Source organism: Leptonotus elevatus, chromosome 9, assembly GCF_054856555.1.
Source record: "Leptonotus elevatus isolate MCC_2025b chromosome 9, RoL_Lele_1.0, whole genome shotgun sequence".
NCBI lineage: Eukaryota > Metazoa > Chordata > Actinopteri > Syngnathiformes > Syngnathidae > Leptonotus > Leptonotus elevatus.
Window position 1 is genome coordinate 4,653,906 of NC_141247.1, and position 19,645 is coordinate 4,673,550.

Below are 19,645 nucleotides of genomic sequence, written 5' to 3' on the forward strand. Positions count from 1 at the left end.
GTCTGAAAGAAGGAAAACAAGTGAAGTGCCAACAGTCATCGGGGGGAAACTTTTGATTTGTAGTCCTCTTGGACGACTATTGCTTCGAAAACAAAAAAACTATTTCTCAAAGACAGAGAAGGGCTGCCTATAGTTGAGTGCTCAAAGCCACATTATTGACACATTAGTCCTGCAATGTTTGTTCATTTAATTGTCCATCCGTTTGCAAAATACCCGCTAGCTTAGCTTGCGGTTAAGTTTCCATCAATGATGGTGTTTTCTTTAAAAAAAAAAAATTATAATAATAATTTAAGAGAAGTGCTTCCGACACACAAAAGTTAAGGTTAGGAGCAGGGGGTTAGGGAGTTAGTTAGCTTTTTATTTCTTGCTCAGCCATTCTCAATATTAATGTATACAAAGTTATTATTGATCATTTCTACCTTAGGTCATCCACAACACACTGATGTACAGTAGGAGAACAAAGTACACAAGTTATTAGCTAAACCGCTTATACAGCATACTGTATATCAAACAGATATGCCAAAATTACAAATAATCATGTTTCATATAATAAATGTATGATAGTTTCCCCCGAATTACATCTAAAATAAGTATTTGTAGAAAAATATTATTGTAATATGCCTTTGTTTGTTTTTTAATTGCACTTGGTTAAATGTTTTGTTTTTTTATCCATGTCTGTAAACTTGATGTAGTAGCACAAAAATGATTTTTGTTCATAAGATATGGCAGGAAAAATATAAATCATGATTTGTAGCAATCAAATACATGGATTATTAAATTATGAAATACATAGATTTCAAAAGATGCAGCAAAGAAACACAGCATAAAATAACATAGAATATTGATGTGGGTCATTTTTGACCCATGTTGTGCATTAAAAGGGGTGTGAATATGTTATGCATCAAAGGGTTAAAATGTTAAGTAATAATATATTATTTTATATCTAACTTGCTTGCTAGTAGTTTACTTGGCTATCCTATGGAATTAGCACTGGCAGCGAAGTGGGCTGAGTTGTCATTGTATCAAAAATTAGCAAAACCAATGGAGACTCAGATTTAGGAAGTGTACAGCATACTTCACTGTTTAATATGGCACTGTAGTCCCTTTACTTTTTTTTGTTATTTAATACGGTATGAACTTTGCTTTTCACCAATAAGTTGTATGGCATTCTATTACAAAGCATATTCAACAGTGCTGCAATTTTTTTTTTATGTAAGATGACAAAAAAAACTATAGCGCCATATTTATTGTTTCATAATGCACATCAGCCACTAATGCTTATATCTATTAGCGCTTGCATTTTTCAATTAACTCTTCGTGTACTTCTGGATGCACGTTTCGCAGATGTTTTGTGAGGTTTGTAGTATTGCCACAATACCTGACAGTTTTGTCACAAACTGTGTATTCTGCCTTGTTGCTGTTTAATAAAATAAAATAGGTCCAAATTAGGCTTCTCTTACTTCGACGATGCCGCGGCCATGCTACTGGCCTCCAAATGTTTGTTTATGTTCGTGACTCGTAAGAGGGGCGCAGGAATAGCATGCTGATCGACAAAGAATCGTTTATTTATCACTTTTTGTGTTTAGTCAATGTGTGGTTAAACAATTTGTAAGCTGCATATGGTACCCTCTTTTTAATACACTGATTTTGTCTTTTCAGTAGCACAATGGTAGCTGCATCTCATTCCCCACAACCAATGATTCTTCGTGTTGTTGAGCCAGACTGGGCTCGAAAATTAAAACTCAGCTCACGACCAGCCTCTTTTGATGCACTGATTAAAATTATAAAAGAACAACTGGAAATTGACCTTGACTTTGATTTGCATTATGAAGATCCAGACTTTGATGGTTAAGGAACCTGTGTTTTAAATCACCTATTAACTCTGGAGGTTCCAAGCGTGTTCGTTTTCGTAAAGGGACTATAATACCAACCAGTTAGTAGCCAACCAATTTATTCCTGACAGAGGAGTCTATACTTACTGCAGAGCTCTGGGTCGACAGCTACACCTATCCTAGCCTTAGCAGAGATGATGTAGACCAAGCAACAATCTTTCCTCGACCCAATTTTATACAATCTTTCAAAGTGAAAGTGTGAAGTTGTCTTCATCTGGTTGCTCCAGGGTCCATTGATGTGTCGTTGCTTTATGCAGAAGATGGGTGGGTTGACGCTGGTGTCAAACGCTTGTGGTTTTTGGGGTGCAAGCATTATTTTGCAGCAACGGTTGTTTCCAACACAGTTTTCATGTGACCTGCACATGAACTCGAACCTGGGCTGTCCAGACATTTTGCCGTTAATTTTTACAATTCATCTTTATTATAATAAAGCATTTTTTATAAGCATAAACCAAGCCACTAGCTTGATTGTACAATTTTTAGCTATGTACGATTAAACAACATAGCACATCACATTTTTACAAGACTCCAGCTCTTGTTGCATCTACTGTAATACTTTCAGATGTGTTATCACCAGAGTGTCACAACAGTTGGCCTTCAGGCCCTTTTCCGATATTTGCATTTGATGTTGAGCTGAAACGTAGAAATCGAAATGCTGAATATGAGAGGGACAACACACACCTTAAGTTAACAAAAAACCCAAAGAACAACATTTTAGAAAAGCTTGCATTGACTCTGAATGGTTTTAAGGCATACCCAAGTGATGAAAAGATTGCAAAGGCTGCTGAGGCTCTTGTCGTCAAACATCCCTGCTTGAAGGAAGCAGGATCTTAGACTGGCTGGAATAGATTGAAAAACAGTCTCAAATTTAGGGTAATTTCAGGAACAAGATGAGACGTGCTGGATGTCAGGAGGTGACTTAAGGTTAATGAGGTTATTGCTGGGAAAATAAGTACCCATAATCCTGAAAATGAACCTTCACATTCCAACATTAAAAGACCCAAGCGAGCAGAAGTAAATTTCTTACCCAACTTTTCTCAAGGGAGTGATCCTCCAGGCCTTGAGCAGTTGAGGAAGACTATAGTTGATGAAGTCTGGACAACTGAGAAGAGCCTCATTAAGAATTTGAATGAATCCACATTTCCCCCACCCTGATAGACTATAGTCATGTCCTGTCCTCCCGTCAACGAGTTAAATATGGCAATATCTATCGCTATATTCCACAACTACAGTATATCACATATTGCATGTTTGTCCAATATCATGCAGCCCTACTATACAGTATATTCTGATCGCAGTTTGTAATGGACTTTTTTCAGTAAACTCTTCTGTATATTCAATTCTGTTTTGTTGTAGTTTTCTGAATAGGAAACCCATGACATCCACACCAGGCGCACTACTATTCTCCATGCTTATTATCCCGTGTTGCTCCAGTCCGCCAGCAGTCAATCCCAAGACTAGAACTCTGTGCTTCCCACTTTGGAGCTCAGCTCTGTGCATTCATGAAACGAGAGCTCACAGTTCCCATCTCAGAGACAACCTCCTGGACCGACTCCACCACTGTGTTGTCCTGATTGCAGTCTCCTTCCTGCCACTACAAGGTGTTCGGCGGTACAAGAGTCGCGGATACCCAGAAGCTAACTGAGAGCAGTTAATGGCGCTACGTAAACTCCAGCGAGAATCCAGGTGATGACATCACTCGAGGATTGATCCTCTCACTGATCCAGAGTCACAGCCGCTGGAACTCCGAACCCGCCTTTCTTCACAACAGTGAATCCACTTGGCTTTTTTGTCCCAACTTCTCTTGCCCCGAGGATTTAGCTCAGCTGCGCAAAGGTAAATTCTGTGGCCTCATCACCACTTCCCCGTCTGTGCTTGTGCCTGACCCCGGCGGGTTCAATCATTTCCCAGAACTAATGGAAGCTACAGTTAGAGCAAGTTACGGGGCGGCCACTGACTCAACTGAATCCTTCAGAGAAGCTGAGCTCTCCCTGCTCCGACAGATCCCAAGTTACTGTTTCCCAGAGGATTTCGCCCTCCTCTCCTCTCAAACGTCCATACCGTCCAGCAGCAGACTACTCACTCTGGCCCCAGAATATGACTCAGATTCACTTAATCCATGTTGGGGGCCGACTCAGACGTTGTGAATCCATCAGCTCAGACACTTTGCATCCTATTGTCCTAGACCAGAGGTGGACGATCTCGGTCCTCGAGGGCCGGAGTCCTGCAGGTTTTGGAGGTTTCTCACTTCCAACAAAAGCTGATTCCAATCAACAGGCTTATCAGGCTTATGCAGAGCTTGCTGATGAGCTGATCATATATCAGCTGTGTTGGAGAAGGGCACATTCAAAAACCTGCAGGACTCCGGCCCTCGATGCCGACCTCTGTCCTAGCCCCTCATCATCCCATTACATAGCTAATCATTGCAGACTTTGACAGGAAACTCGCCCATTGAGGTCTGTAGTTTTGGGCGAAATGTGTAGAAGATTCTGGATCTTGCGGGGTAGAGAGGCTGTCCAGAAGCACCAACACCACTGTCCCGAGTGCTGCAAATGGCTGGATGCAATAAACAGCGAACGCGGGGTGAGTGTCTGCCTCTCTTCTCGCTGGCTTTTCACCAGTCAGTCGCAGCAGCTCCCGGGGTCATTGCGCACACCAGAGGAGAGGGGCGTCGCTCTGGTGTACAACATTTAAGCTGATCGAAAAAAGACTGAAAAAAGAACTGCCGTGTACAGGAGTATAGGTGAGCCACTCTTTCTCCTGCAGTGCCTTTTTTTTTTATAAGAGCCCCTCGAACGGTTCCACTTTTTCATTGGCATCCCAGTGGCCGTGCTAAGTACTTTAGCTAATACTAGCACTATTGCTATCAACCGTTTTGAACACGCAAACACTTACCGCTATCTCCGGGTGGTGACAGACCTGTACAGGACGCTGTGTGTGACTTTGCAGTCCCGAAGCTGATTTTAAGTGCGCCGGACCTTGTCCCGCCGCACGCATCCGTCCCCGCCTGTGCGAACTACATCGACTATAAGGTGCAATCGCACCGCCAGAAAATGCTCAACCCTTGTTTGGTGTTTAATGTACCATTAGCCAACATGTCTGCGGTGTGGGCACATTTCAATTTATGTTGTGCTTGGTTAAAATGCCAGTGCTAAATAAATATTTTATAATAATATTATAATTTTAATTAATTATAATAAATGCGGCGGCACAGTGGCTGACTGGTTAGAACGTCCGCCTCCCAGTGCAGAGGACGTGAAATCGAGTCCGGGCTTCGGCCTTCCTGGGTGGAGTTTGCATGTTCTCCCCGTACTTGCGTGGGTTTTCTCTGGGTGCTCCGGTTTCCTCCCACATCCCAAAGACATGCATGGCAGGTTAATTGAACACTCCAAATTGTCTATAGGTGTGATTGTGAGTGTGGATGGTTGTTTGTCTCTGTGTGCCGTGCGATTGGCTGGCAACCAGTTCAGGGTGTACCCCGCCTACTGCCCGAAGTCAGCTGGGATAGGCTCCAGCCCCCACCCCGCGACCCTTGTGAGGACAAGCGGTTAAGAAAATGGATGGATGGATATAATAAATGCAATGATCGTAAAAAATTGCCATCATTTTTTTCCGCCGTTTCGGTTTGCGTTTTTGGCCAAACATTTTCATTTCGGTGCATCCGTAGCTCTCTCCAATTTGTCAAGAATGGCATCAAATCAAATATACAGGTAGTCCTCAACGTATGAACACAATGGGTTCCGAGAGGTTGTTTGTAAGTCAAATTTGTTTGTAAATCAAATCACATAAAAATTTTGTTTCAAAATTAAATTGGATCAAATTATATATATATTTTTTAAATAATGAAGTGTGTCTTCTGCCCAGATTTAGTCATAACTGTTTTCATTTCCTCAGTTGAGCTTTGTTCTACGAATATATCCTCACCTTGAGTGTTATCGCTATCTCTGCCAGGTGTAGTCATGACTGTATAACTTCCTCTATTCCTCAAATGAGCTTTGTTCTGTGTCTGGATAGTGTCCTTTATTATCGCATGTCCGGTTAACTTTGTTGAACTGTTTACTGGAAACTTTGTGGTACCGCCCTTCAAGATAGTATAAGAATGTTGTAAGTCCTCTGTAAACTCTGCACTTGTGAGAAGCTACAGCCATTGTCTGTAACTCATTTGTGCTCGGAATATTCTGTAGAAATAAAAGCTTTGAAGGAACTGTTCATCGTCTCCAGCCTGTATTCAGATAACCAACATTCTCACTACCTGAAAGAAAACGAACACGCGGAGGAAAAAGCGTATCCTCTAACAATAACAACATAACAACAGCATTGTCTGTGCAAACAGCGACCAGCTTAGCAGTCCAGTTATCCAATCCTGCGTCCTCGAAAAGTCTCACTAATCCATTGGTTATGGCTTGAGCAGTTTGATCAGCACCCGGTTCAATTAGTCGAAGGAAGTCCGAGGTAAATTCTCCCTCACTAGACACTCCTCCTGCTCATTTTTTGTGATGTCCTTTCATCCATCAAAAAGGAGCCCCCAAAATTCAGATGACTACAGCTTTGCTCTCAACTCCCCGCTGATAGTTAGCGCAATGCTCTGAATTATCCACGTGCCACCTCCACGAGAATGATACGCACTACCGACATCCACTCCAAGCCGCTTCAGTAAAGAGAAAAATATTGCACAGAGCTTGTCGTCATTGAGTCTGTCGCACCACCTAGCAAATGGTGCATGTAGCAGAGGTGGTGGTGTGGTTACATATGTTGCATCCAATCATGTTTCGGAGATAGTTGAACCAAATCATTTTGAGTGTATTTTTGTTAAAGTGATTCTCCATGAAAACAAATATATCACAATAGGAAATGTGTATGGACCCCCTACAGCACCCGCTGAGTCATCTCGCTGTTGATTGCCATCTGCATGCGAAGGGCAATTGCAGTAAAACTAATCTGTGGTGCGTCCCCTTGCATGCAGGGGAGTTTTACAGAAAAACTGTGTAGTTGAAACATCCACACAATTGTAAATAGTACCACAGTTGCACACATTTGTAAATAGTTTGCCAAATTGTTTTGTCAAATTGTTACACTGTTGAATGTAAATAAACGTATTTTGCTATCACTTTTTCATTGTTGGTGGTAGTGTTTTACAGAAGTAAAGCACTGTTTAGGTGTTTGTGGCATCATTCATGGGAAAAAAAAGGTGTCAAATTCACTAGAGTGCATGAAATAATATTGTTTCACAAAAAGCTTGATTTCTCCGTATTTTGGTCCAAAACAGAGCATTTGGGAGAAACTAACCGATTTTCTATTGTTGATTACTGAAAAACGGAATAAGGTAGAAACAAACTTGTTTTTCTGATGAAAGATGAGAGTTCAATCTTTCATTTGGTAGTATCTGTGTTTCCATAGTCCAAACACAAAATTTTCTGTGGACCTTGAAAGATCAGTCAAAATGCTTAAATTAGCTGGCACCCACATGTTCTCTTTTCTGAACATGCTTGGCAGTCAAAGAGTTAAATAAGAACAACTTATTAGTATATTAACATGATAAAAAATAATAGAAAGTAGGACTAGATAAGTTCTTGTACTTCTTCCTACTCCTTTGAACATGTAAATTATGGAATTTATTATTGACAAATTCTTGTCTTTCTTTAATTTTATATTTTTTACTTCAACTGGTGTTTTGTACTTGTAATGTGTTTATGTTTATATGTTCAAAACCAATAAACCAAACCAGTATTCGGAAACAAAGTATATATAAAGATTTAAATCACCGTTTCAGCCTCATACATTTCCAAGATGTCAAGCTCCATCAAAAATAGTCCTTTTAAGATTCCAATAAAAGTATTCCAGTAAAATTATTAGTCCACACCAAGCCTTACATCCATAAAGCCACGTTATTTGCTGCTGCAAACTTCTTCTTTTTTTAAACAATACAAAGAGTACAGAAAAAAAAAATCCGCCTATTCTTGGTCGTAGCTTCAGTTAGCATGCACAGATTAGCCACTCCGAAGTAGCAAAACAATGTAGGCCACTGGTTGATTGACACCTCACTTGATCCAATACGCAAAGGCAAATTAATGTATTGAAAAGCCAGTGAAATTCGGACACAGCCTAACTTGTCATGCCCCCATGGACCCATGCCATAGGCATTACTGACATCTAGGGGTCGGAACTCTGCACTGCATATATATATATATATTGCTAAGGTTTGAAGTAGGCCGCTGTTTTCTGATTTGACCACATAAAAAAAATGTACACGTTTTACATCAAACCTTAGAAACATGTAGCTGTAATTAGTAACTATCTGAGGCAGCATAATTAACTCATTCTGGTATCAAATACTGCCCCTAATAGAACAAACAATCAGCAAAAGGTACATTCAAACGAAGATAATCAAGGAAAAATTATATATAAGGATACAAGTTTAATGTATAGATTTACGTGTAACAAATAATACAAATATTGTTACTTGTGTACAACTGCTATAAATGGCTAGGGAACATGAAGGTAAAAACAATTGGCAAACATCAACCATTAAAAAAGAAAAAAAAGAAGAAAAAAAAGAAAACAACTGTTAACTGTGAAACAACCGGTGCTTCAGAAACCTATGCAACAATAGAACAGTGAGAAAGTGGAGAACAATGTCAAAGTAACATCAGACGGTCTGTTTGAGAGAGGCCAGACGATTCCTGATGATCTGGTTCTCCTCCGCCATCTTGGAGATGGTCTTGAGAACAGATAGCCTTGCCTGTCCAAATCGAAATAGTAAGAAGTGCCTTATTATTCTGTTCATGGAGATAGCTGCTACAAAGACAAAATGACTGTTCACACCAAAAAAACAACAACCATTCATTTGAACCATTATACCACATGATGACATTACTACGTTAACTTGAGATAATACACCATGTTCCTATTTAATGAGCAAGACACAGTGCTTTACAGTGTGTGATTTTATGTTATCCTAACGTGTGGTCAAGACTTGAATTTAAGTACGAATACAAAAACAGATTACCCCCCCCACCCCCATCTTTATTTATTTATTTAGTTTGTAGTTCCAGATTAAAACTATTATTATTATTTTTAGGATACTATAAGCTAATATGTATTAAACTATTGAATGATTGTTTTTTGTTTGATGATATTTACAATAAAAAACCATGGAAGAGTGAATACAAGATTGAAAATGTGAAGCCACAGCTTATAGGCCTTTTTTTTTTAAACAAACAAACAAACAAACATGTATATAGATCTTTATAGATCTTCTTTCTGGGGAAATCCTGTCAAGTTACTACTGTAATAACTGTGGAAAAAAAAAGCTTAATGATGCAGAATGTCCTAAACCATGACTAATCGTCATTAAAAATGTGTGTGCACATCTCTACTCATGCCCACTTCAACCTCCGAAAATATCAAAGGCTATAAATATTAAGGCTTCAGCTCCATAAAATCCCAAATATTGGGGCAAATGTTTTAATATAGGCATGAGTAGAGATGTACATACAAATTTTGGTGATGATTGGTCATAGTTTTAGCAACATTAGTAGCAATTTAGCGAAATTAAGGCGGTGTTTTTTTTTTTTACTTTCTTGGCAGCGAGCCCGCCGGCTCACCATCTGCTGCACAATCACTGGCTCCTGCAGCCCCACATTCAACGCTGTGCACGACTCCGGTCCTCCCAGGTGGAACGGAGTCTTTCTTGCAGCCCACCAACAAGCCCTAAATAACGTAGGGGTCTCCGAGCCTGGTCCCCAAAGAGCCCCTATGCAGCCTGTTTTTCCATGAACTCCCTCCTTTAACACACCTGAATTAAATAATCAGGACCGTTATCAGGCTTCTGCATAACTTGCTGAAGAGCTGATCATTTGATTCAGATGTGTTGGAGGAGGGACAGATGGAAAACAGGCTTTATAGGGGCCAGACTGGGACTCATTTTTAGCACTGGAGTTTCATGGCTCAGACCGGCCCACTTTAGTTTACAGTGTTTTAATGAAGATGTACATTTCATATGTATTTGTATCATGTATCAATCTAAAATAGATTAAACATTCAAATAAGTACCCAACGTCAATAGTTATGTTGTAAATGATCAATTATGAAAACAATAAAGTCAAGAGTGCTAAAGAAATTGATTTGACCACCCGTCATATTCTCTAAACATAAAGCCTAAATAAGGAGATAATAAGTTTAAAAATATATATATATTTTTGGGGAGCTCAAATAATGAACTGCAATCACACTTTATTGTGCTAGAATGTGCTTGCATTACTATTAGCAAGGGCAGGGCTTACAAAATTGGGTACAAAATGCAAAAGTTAGTTTCTGTCACATTTAAAACCTAGTCATTTCTATATATTTTTTCAATGTAATTACTATAAAATCCCAAAAAGCAGATCAAGCCCTGCTATATATCTCTCCCTTCTAGTGGAGAAGCATGGGGTTTATTCCCCTTAATGTAAAACCTACTGTTCCCAAATACCACAACATTAAATTGCTAGTAGAAAAATGATCAACCAAACATGCTATTGGACCATTATTTACACATTATTTTCTTTGTTTTTGTGTTGCACTTGGTGTTGCTTACTCTAGTGTTGCTTCGTCTTCTCCAGGCACATGCACTTCAGAGCTATACATTTGAGTTTGTAGGCCAGGAGCCAGGTCCACTCCTCATGATGTTTTTTGTTACCTTTTTTTTTGTTCAACTATGATTTCCTGTTATCTCATACCTTGGGCCATCACTAGTTAATAGGGACCAACCCCAACTCGGGACCGTATTTCAATTCCTAAATATCACCCTCAACATACCCTAAAATATATTTTTTTGTTTTTTAAATGTCACTCCGCCTGACAAATTACCATCAAAGGTGATCCATTTAAAACATTTTATTATACTGCCTCACATGTAAATTAACTTCCCACATTTGTAACCTTCAATTTAAGTCCAACATGAGCTTTCCATCTGAAGTATTAGAGGAGTTATGGCCAAAATACTCCACTGTACCCTAAATCTGAGGAAAAGAAAAAAAAAGAAAATAACAGAATAAGCTATTTTTTTCTGCATCTAAATAAAATCTTAAACATTTGAAACAGGGGTTCTGTAGTACTATACTATCTAAAGTTAATTACATAAAAAGTGAATAATGTTATGCCCCAGGGTATCAAGGCGCAACATTAAATATGTTTACACAAAATCCGGGAACCAAATAGGAGATTTAGAAAAGAACAAGATCCTAACAAGGAATAAAAATGACTTGTGAACATTTCTTAACTCTTTGACCGCCATAAACGTTATAAAACGTTTAGTAAAAACCTACGGAGGGGCGCCGAGGACGTTAAAAGACGTTCACTATGGGTTTTTTTTTTTTTTGGGGGGGGAAACGGGTGGATAAAAGCCTTGGACAGCTGTGCTGAAAGTATCAAGCAGATCTAGTTAGTAAAATTACTCGTTTTGGCCCCTAGATGGCAGCGATGACTCTCTTTGGACAAGATTGGGTGGGCCACCCACCGTGGGCGTCAGTAGAAGACGTGAGGCGGAGCTAGAGTGTTGAGGGGACAATGGCTGATGATGCAACAATGGCTGATGAAGCAACAATGGCGACCGGTTGCAAGCAGCTCACACTTGAGCATTTTTTTCAAAGACGGAAAGCATCGATCAATACTAAAAAGCGCATTGATGTCGACGATGATGATGACTCGGAGCTTGACGCCAAAGTTGGAAGCCTTGACGCGACCGTTATGATCACGTAGTAAGCCTCACCGGCTAGCGTTGCTAACGCCGGAAAACGCGCAGCACAACCGATCGGGTACTTCTGCACAAGCGGAAATTCGATCGGGCGATGGAGAGTAGTCGAAAAGCATCGACCAATGCACAGTGATGATGATGATGATGGTGAATCCCGAGGTTGACGCCACAGTTGGACGCGGCCTTTATTCTCACGTCATAAAGCCTCACCGGCTAGCGCTGCTAACGCCGGAGCTGCACAAGCAAACATTCGATCGGACAATGAAGAGTACCCCGAGTCCAATGCATATTAATCGGAGGAGCGGGTACAGTCTGATCACGGAGAAGACACTGGTTCTGGACTACGATGCCACCATGAATGGAGTGGATAAGATGGATCAGAACATGAAGGACATGAGGAAGCCACACGTAACACCACCGTAACGTAACCGTAACATGATCCTGATAGTAGACGTGATGGCAACACACACTGCAGTATATACTTGCTATTCCCCGGAAAATAGGCCGGCAAGAAAGTGCACGCGAAGGGGCAATCGCAGTGAAACTAATCTGTTGTGCAAATCATGTTGCGTCTCCTTGCACGCAGGGGAGTGTTACACAAAAAGAAAAACTGTCGTTGAAACATCCACATAATTGTAAATAGTACCACAGTTGCACACATTTGTAAATAGTTTGCCAAATTGTTACACTGTTGAATGTAAATAAACGTATTTTGCTATCAAAAAACACTTTTTCATTCTTGGTGGTAGTGTTTTATAGAAGTAAAGCACTATTTAGGTGTTTGTGGCATCATTCATGGACAAAAAGAAGTGTAAAATTCACTAGAGTGCATGAAATAATATCGTTTCACTAAAAGCTTGATTTCTCCGTATTTTGGTCCAAAACAAGTGCATTTGGGTGAAACTAACCATTTTCTATTGTTGATTACTAAAGAACGGAATAAGGTAGAAACAAACTTTTTCTGATGAAAGATGAAAGTTCAATCTTTCATTTGGTAGTATGTGTGTTTCCATAGTCCAAACAGAACATTTTCTGTGGACCTTGAAAGATCAGTCAAAATGCTTAAATCTGCTGGCACTGACAGCATCCCTTTTCTGAATACGTCTGGCAGTCAAAGAGTTAACAATAGGTTAACATTTTGTGTAGCCAAATTGAGAAATAGTAAAGTGCATGTGATGTTTATGTGTCCTCAGTGCTGCTCGCTCCTCACTTGATTTTCTATTGTCGCTATGACAACAGTGGTGAGCAGAGAGCACCTGCTGCTCATCAGCAATTAGCTTGCTTTAAAATCTGTAGGCAGCAAGCAAGGTAGCAGGGTAGTACTTTTTGTTATTTTGTGTTTTTCGCCATGGCTTGTTCCATGCGCTTTCTGTTTAACTAACTCTTTTGTACTCCTTGGATTTGTTCTTGCGCCTTGTCTTAGCATTAAACCTTTTGTCTTTTTTAAACACTGTTGTCTGCTCTGTGGGATCCAAAATGCACACCTTCGCACACACATCCCTAACAGTGCAGCTTAACCATAAAATTGTACTATGATAAAATATAACCGGATTTTAATCATCCTCTTCTTTCGCTTCCTAATCATCATCCATATTTGTATGGATTGGTAAGTCATCCTCATCTGTTTCCTCTTCTGCCAAGACATCAACAAGGGCTTTGGGCAGGAGTGTCAAAGACCGGTCGTCTAGGGCCTGAGTCCTGCATGTTTTAGAGGTCTTCCACGTTCAACACAGATGATTCATATTTAAGATCATCAGGAAGCACTGATTAGTTGATAATGATCCTGATCATTGAATCAGGTGTGTTGGAGTAGAGAAACCTCAAAAACATGCAGGACTCGGGCCCTCGAGGACCAAACTCTGGGGATTAAAAGGAGTTTCCCAATTCTCCGTAAAATCTAGGGGTACGGTTAGAGATGAGGGCTGCCGGTCCCTTTTCACGAAGATAGATCCCGACCTCCCTCGGTTCTCCCTTACTACAGTCACGCCCCCTTGGCAACACCGCAGGAATCAATGGCGGATGTAATGGCGACACCAGGAATAACAAAACGCAGGAGACACATAGATGTAAGTATGCTAATATTTATTGAATGTCATAGTAATGATAGTGGTTTTATTGAATGTACACTATACTTTGTCAGAAATTGGCACAATTGTGTGTGTTTTAGTAAACGCTCGCAATAGTTGCGTCCGTTACATCACAACCAGCACGCAGCTGCGGCAGAGCTTGAGGTGATGACGTAGCGGATTGGATAACGATAGTGCGTTCCCAATTCCCAGAGGGATTTTTTTTCTTTGCCTCCTCGAAGAAGTAGAAGGGAGAGGGGAGAGATAAATGAGGGTGAAAAGGAAGTAATGGGATTGGGCCAAAGTGTCTATCTTATTTCAAACTTGTTTTATAGCTAACTAACTGAAAGGTATGCAAAAGTATTCAGCCCCCCCCCCCCAACTTTAATGTCATTTTCATTTGCCAGCAAGTGGCAAAATGGCCGCCCCCTAAGATTGATAAAAACACTGCTGAATTCATATTCCACAAAAGCAATATTAATTAGAATGCATTTTGTAAAATGTAATTATATATCTTACTTAAAACGAACCTTAACTCATTGCAGTGGCTATACGTATCTTACCATCACCTTACTGTGTGTGAATAATGTGAGCACTTTGAGTGTGTTACAGAAAAGCACCATATAAATCTAAAACATTACTATTTACAAGAACTGTTTAATAACTCACAAGTTTAAGTTGACAAAATTGACATTTTATAGTCAATCTAGCTAAAAAAAAAAATAATTGTGTTACCTTTACTCAAGTTTGCTGCCACTGTATGAGTTTTCTGAATTTATATTTTATATTTAAAGTTGTTTTTAGTTAACTTCACTCGTTTACTGCCATTATCAGAGTTGTCTTGACACATTTATTTTCAGCTTTAAACTAATAATTAATTAATACTACTTTACTTGGAAATTTTGAAGCAATCAGTTCACTGATTTTTTAAACTATTTTATCAAGTTAAGTGAACTTATTACATTTTACATTATAGTGGGGGCGCATAGATCATATTGTAAAGATTTTTTTTGTTTCGGAAAAAGCTAAGAAATGCACCATGAAACGACGCTTTTTTAAAAAATTATTATAATTTTTATTAATTTTAACAAACAAACAATGCAAACTGCATAATGACAAAACAGACAGGAGCATCCCTTGACCAAATTTAAATCGTGTATACATCAAATGTCGCTTTTGTGTTTCAATTTCTCTTGTAACACTAACTGATCACCATGAAACAAGGGTGGGCAAACTCGGTCCTCGAGGGTAGCAGTCCTGCGGGTTTTGGAGGTTTCCCGCTTCCAACACAAGCTGATTCCAATCAACAGGAACGTTATCAGGTTTATGCAGAGCTTGCTGATGAGTTGATCATATATCAGCTGTGTTGAAGGGAAACCTCCAAAACCTGTAGGAGGTTGGCCGTCGAGGACCGGGTTTGCCCACCCCTGCCATAAAACATGTTGTCGTTAACAATCAACACACATAGCGCTTCAAAGAGAACCTACTGTACCTTCTCTTTGTCGCTGGGTCTTTTGGTTTGGGATCTCTTGGAGGAGGAGATAGGATCTTTATCATTTTTGCAATCCATTCCAGCAACTAACAAAACAAAACATCTGCATTATTGCAGTACATAATTTATATAGCACTTTTCCGCCTTACAAGGCCTTCAAAGCACTTTACATTTTGACTACTCATTCACCTACTGATGACGCAGCATCAGGAGCAACTGGGTGTTCAGTAAGTTGCTCAAAGATACTTAGACGTGGTTACAATGGCATGGGATCGAACCCACAACCTCTGGGTTGCGAGACGACCACTCTACTACTGACCCACGCCGCCCCCAAAATACATGCTTCAAAGCTCGAAAATTTTCTTTGAGGAGCAGTTTTGCTAAATTTGAGGAGCAACTTTACGATTTTGAAAATCTTTTTTTGCAGGTTAATCCTGAAACAAAGGTTTTTATTAAACAATAGATATATGACAATATAACAAATGAACAATTGGTGTCCTTTTCTATACAATCTTTTTTCTTAAATTCACATTCTGAATAGCAGCAAACTGTAATTTATTGTCTTGTCAGAAATGGAAGGAAGCAAAGATTAATGTCAAAGAAATCACACCAAGCTTTCCTCAACTGGATATACGCTATGTCACTCTATGCCATAGAATGTTGCGGCAACGTGCGTCCGTCCGTCCGTCCCAGCAAAGCTTTTTGGGCCGGTCTCCGTGTTTGGAAAAATTTGATAATCTGTGATTCTCAGTTTTGTTTCAATGATGTTGCCTGATTACAACGCTAGGTGGCAGTGTTACTCTGCAGATACCTGTGCGTGTGTGAGAGAGAGAGAGAGAGAGAGAGAGAGAGCGAGAGAGAGAAGGAAAGGAGTTCTATGATGGCAACTACTAATTTGTCTTCTTTTTTTTTTTTATCATGATAAAATCGAAATCGTGATTTTATAATTAAAAAATTGTGACATTTTACTTTTGTAAGATCGCACACCCCTAGACTGTGGTTAGTTTTTATTTTATTTAGTTTTTTGTGGGAGTGGGGGCTATATTTGACGGTTTGCCCCAGGGCCTATGAGTAGGTAAAGGCGGGACTGGTTGTATCACATGAATGAATTACACTTAATTACACAAAACTGTGGAACGAGCTACCTCTGCTAGACAAGCCCCGACAGTGTAGGTTTTTAAATCACGTCTTAAGACTTATTTTGACTCTTTGGTTTTTAAAAGCCAGGAGTGACTCCCACATTTTGTCTCTTAACACGCTTTATTTTTAATGTAATGATATTTCCATGTGTGTTTTTTTTTTTTATGTACATCACTTTGTCTTTTAAACGTGCTATATAAATAAAGTGGTACGGTATGGTGTGGTACTTGCGGTGATGTAGTGTCTTATTAGTCCAGTAGAGGGGCTCATTGTTACATTTGTTGAGCAGACATCTATTAAGTCTTTGTAAAGGAAGAAAAGTTAAAGAATCAACACAAATCCTCAACAAAGCTCCTGGATCTTCATTCTTCATACTATCTGTCTCACTGCACAAAGCTGAGAACATGTTTGTTTATTTATATATATATTTATATATAATCAAAATTCGGGAACTGAAAATCAAAAATCGTGGCTTAAGTAAATGTTACGTCCCTATCATCAACGTTTTGGCTCTCATTTTAGCAGATCCAAAAAGATTGGAAAATATATAAAAGTTTGCATTGACACATTCTTTGTATGTTTTTAGTCTTTATTCATTCATAATATTCACTCTGATAATAAAGATTACCAGCAAATCGGGGGACCAATGGAACATATATACCCCATTGGTGTTATTTGTCATTTTGATGTTTTTTTTGTGTGTGTTTAATCAAAGAGAAAGCATTGGGGGAAAACACCAGGGAGCTTACATTTTACCAGTTTGTTTGCGTATTTGCACGTGTGCACATGACAATAAAAAGGTACTGCCCATAAATGCAAAAAAATGCGCTTGTTTATTGTTATTGTTTGAATTTCAACTCGTACTGGTTGGGTGTTTAAATATCTTTACTCCTTTTGGTTCTGGGCATTTTGGGGTTGTTCCCACGATGACCACTACTTTGCATTTCTTCCAACATGACCGGTAGCAATGACAAGACGGATTGCATTGGAGGACGTGATTCGTCTCGTTTTAGAACGTACCGATTCCGAAGAAGAATTTCATTCAGATGCTTGTTCAGAAAGCTCGGAAGAGGTTAAAGAATCTACTCTACGACCTTGAATGCCGGAGGAGGAGGGCGACGAGTCTGACGACGACGAATACGTGGCTGAGCATGACGAGGAGTGGGAAGTAGATGAAGATGATGGCAGAGGTGAGAGCGAGGAAGAAGAGGGCAGAGATGACCTGCATCCTTGGAGGTAGAGGATGATGAAAATGATGGCGATAACGGCGAAGATGTCAGTGAGTGGCGCTCAAAAAATAAAAAACTACTCACGAGGTGGCCACACATTATGTCCCCCCTCCGATTCCTACCCCTGGGCCAACCCTCTACGCAGTAACCAGGATCAGCAGCCCTGAAACTGTGTTTAATTTATTTTTCAATAAGGGCATCCTACAGCGAATTTTGGACATGACAAACCTCCAAGGACGCAGGTCAGTCACTTCCTGGAGTTGCGTGCTTACTTGGGATTGCTGATCCTGGCAGGGTTGTACAATTCAAAGGACGAGGCAATAATCATCTTATAAACAAACATAGTGGAAAGCCCATATTTTAAGAAACCATAGCGAATGGACGCTTCTGCCAAATCAAGCGCACACTTCGGTTAGATGACAGACTCCTCAGGCCACAGCGTCACCACCAAAATAAACTCTCCTATCAGCGAAATATGGAACATGTGGAACGCCCTCATGCCCAAAATGTTCAACTTAGGGAGGGATGTATGCATTGATGAGCAGCTTGTCTCGTTTTCAGGGCCGCTGCTCATTTAGACAATATATGCCATCCAAGCCAGCAGGAACAGGAAAGCCTGCTGTAGGCCAACGAGAGAGAGAAAAAGGCGATGAGGGTAGTTTGGGACCTGTGTTCCAAATTGGAGGGAAACACAGTGACCCCTGATTATTTTTTTTTTACGTCTTTCCCAATGGCGGCGAAAAAAAGAAAAAAGAAAAAAAAAGGCATTAGTAAGAACAATTCGCAAACATAAGGTTTGTGAAAGCTTGTGAAAGTGACCGGCAGAGTGGCCCTTTTCGGCCTTTTTGCTTTTACCAAAGATCATACTTTGTTCTCCTACGTTCCAAAGAAGGGGAAAAATGACCTCATCTTGAGCACGCGGCACCTAGAACCAGAGGAGATGGAGAACGGGGGAAAAAAGCCCAAAGTCATTCACGACTACAACAAGTGCTGTGGATCATCTGGACCAGGCAAGCACATGTTTTGCATGTCAAGGTTTGTCTTTGTAAAAGCTATCTTGTCACCTGATGATTTTGTGTGTGTGTGTGTGGGGGGGGGGGGGGGGGGGGGGGGTGCGTCCGTGCGTGCGTGTTTCCATAAACTACTCTCTGTTGGTCAAATTGCTTCTTTTTTTTTTTTAATAAATTGCCCAGAAAGCAGATACTAACATTATATTTTTAAATGTGTTCCTCTTTATGACTTAATTGACCAGCTTTGTTCATCAACAGACACATTCTTGGGCTTGTTAATTGACTGCTAGCTAACTGAAGGCTAAAGGTACACGGACTAGCCAGACAAGCTACCTATTAAAAATAACTACACACACACAGTACTGTACAACGTGATTATCCCCCCCCCCCCCCCCCCCCCCCCCCCATTAAGAGTGGCTTTTTTTATTTTTATCTTTTAACCTTATTTCAGTTTTTCTTTCTTTATTTATTTATTTCTTACCTACCTTTTGGCTGCGTGAACACGGCTGCTCTTCTGGGTGTCTTCTGGCTGCCGATATCTTGGGGCAAAGAAGTTTTGGCTAACTTTGGCAATTTGACTTTGAGAGGCACCGAGGTTTTGTCCTCTCTCGTGCTCCTTTTCCTGCGCATATGCCTGGAAATCCCATTACAACCATGCTTCTCTTTATGTTGCGCTTCCTCTCTCATCTTTGATTTGAGTCCAGAGGTGCTAACTTCTACTTTTTTCTTCGACATCTTGAAGCCTTCTACCATCGGCATTAATATAAACCTTCCTTTATTTGTATCGCTACAGCCAGCAGGTGGCGGCAGTGCCCAATTCAGACGACGTGAAACTAAGTTGGTGATGAAGTCAAGTCACTAAAACATGGTTTCAAGAATATACTGTCATTTATGTTTCAGAAATTTGAAAGCAATGGTATTATTTATAGTTATGTTTTTTTGTTTCTTTATTTTTCTTTTTTTAAATCAGAATACTATTCAGCTAAATTCAAAGAGTTTAAGGTCTGTTGTAAATGCTTTGCCTCAGAGTACTGTAGATCAAATGTCATATGACGTTTCAAAACGTAAAGGCTCAAACACTTT

At 40.0% G+C, this 19,645-nt stretch overlaps 1 protein-coding gene and 1 pseudogene across 2 annotated transcripts; one reads left to right on the forward strand and one right to left on the reverse strand.

Moving 5' to 3' along the window:
* Positions 1–8,287: 8,287 nt before the first annotated feature.
* Positions 8,288–19,389, reverse strand: LOC147168039 (uncharacterized). Of its 2 annotated transcripts, XM_086085379.1 has the most exons (3): positions 19,048–19,382; positions 15,184–15,269; positions 8,288–8,631 (listed from the first exon to the last, which is right to left on the reverse strand). In XM_086085379.1, exons 1-3 carry the CDS (start codon positions 19,319–19,321, stop codon positions 8,539–8,541), a joined length of 453 nt encoding a protein of 150 aa, XP_085941505.1. In that variant the 5' UTR covers positions 19,322–19,382; the 3' UTR covers positions 8,288–8,538. The 2 variants fall into 2 exon arrangements, with proteins under 2 accessions (XP_085941505.1, XP_085941506.1); XM_086085380.1 differs by lacking the exon at positions 15,184–15,269 and having other exon boundaries at positions 19,048–19,389.
* On the forward strand, positions 17,291–18,601 carry LOC147168040 (uncharacterized; annotated as a pseudogene).
* Positions 19,390–19,645: the final 256 nt, after the last annotated feature.

What these genes read in the sequence shown, in the direction of transcription:
- LOC147168039 (XM_086085379.1), bottom strand. Translation starts at nt 19,321, where the DNA reads ATGCCGATGGTAGAAGGCTTCAAGATGTCGAAGAAAAAAGTAGAAGTT. An exon ending in CGTGTTCACGCAGCCAAAAG is followed by an intron (nt 15,270 to 19,047) that starts GTAGGTAAGAAA and finishes TTGTTTTGTTAG; the next exon opens with TTGCTGGAATGGATTGCAAA. An exon ending in GACCCAGCGACAAAGAGAAG is followed by an intron (nt 8,632 to 15,183) that starts GTACAGTAGGTT and finishes CGATTTGGACAG; the next exon opens with GCAAGGCTATCTGTTCTCAA.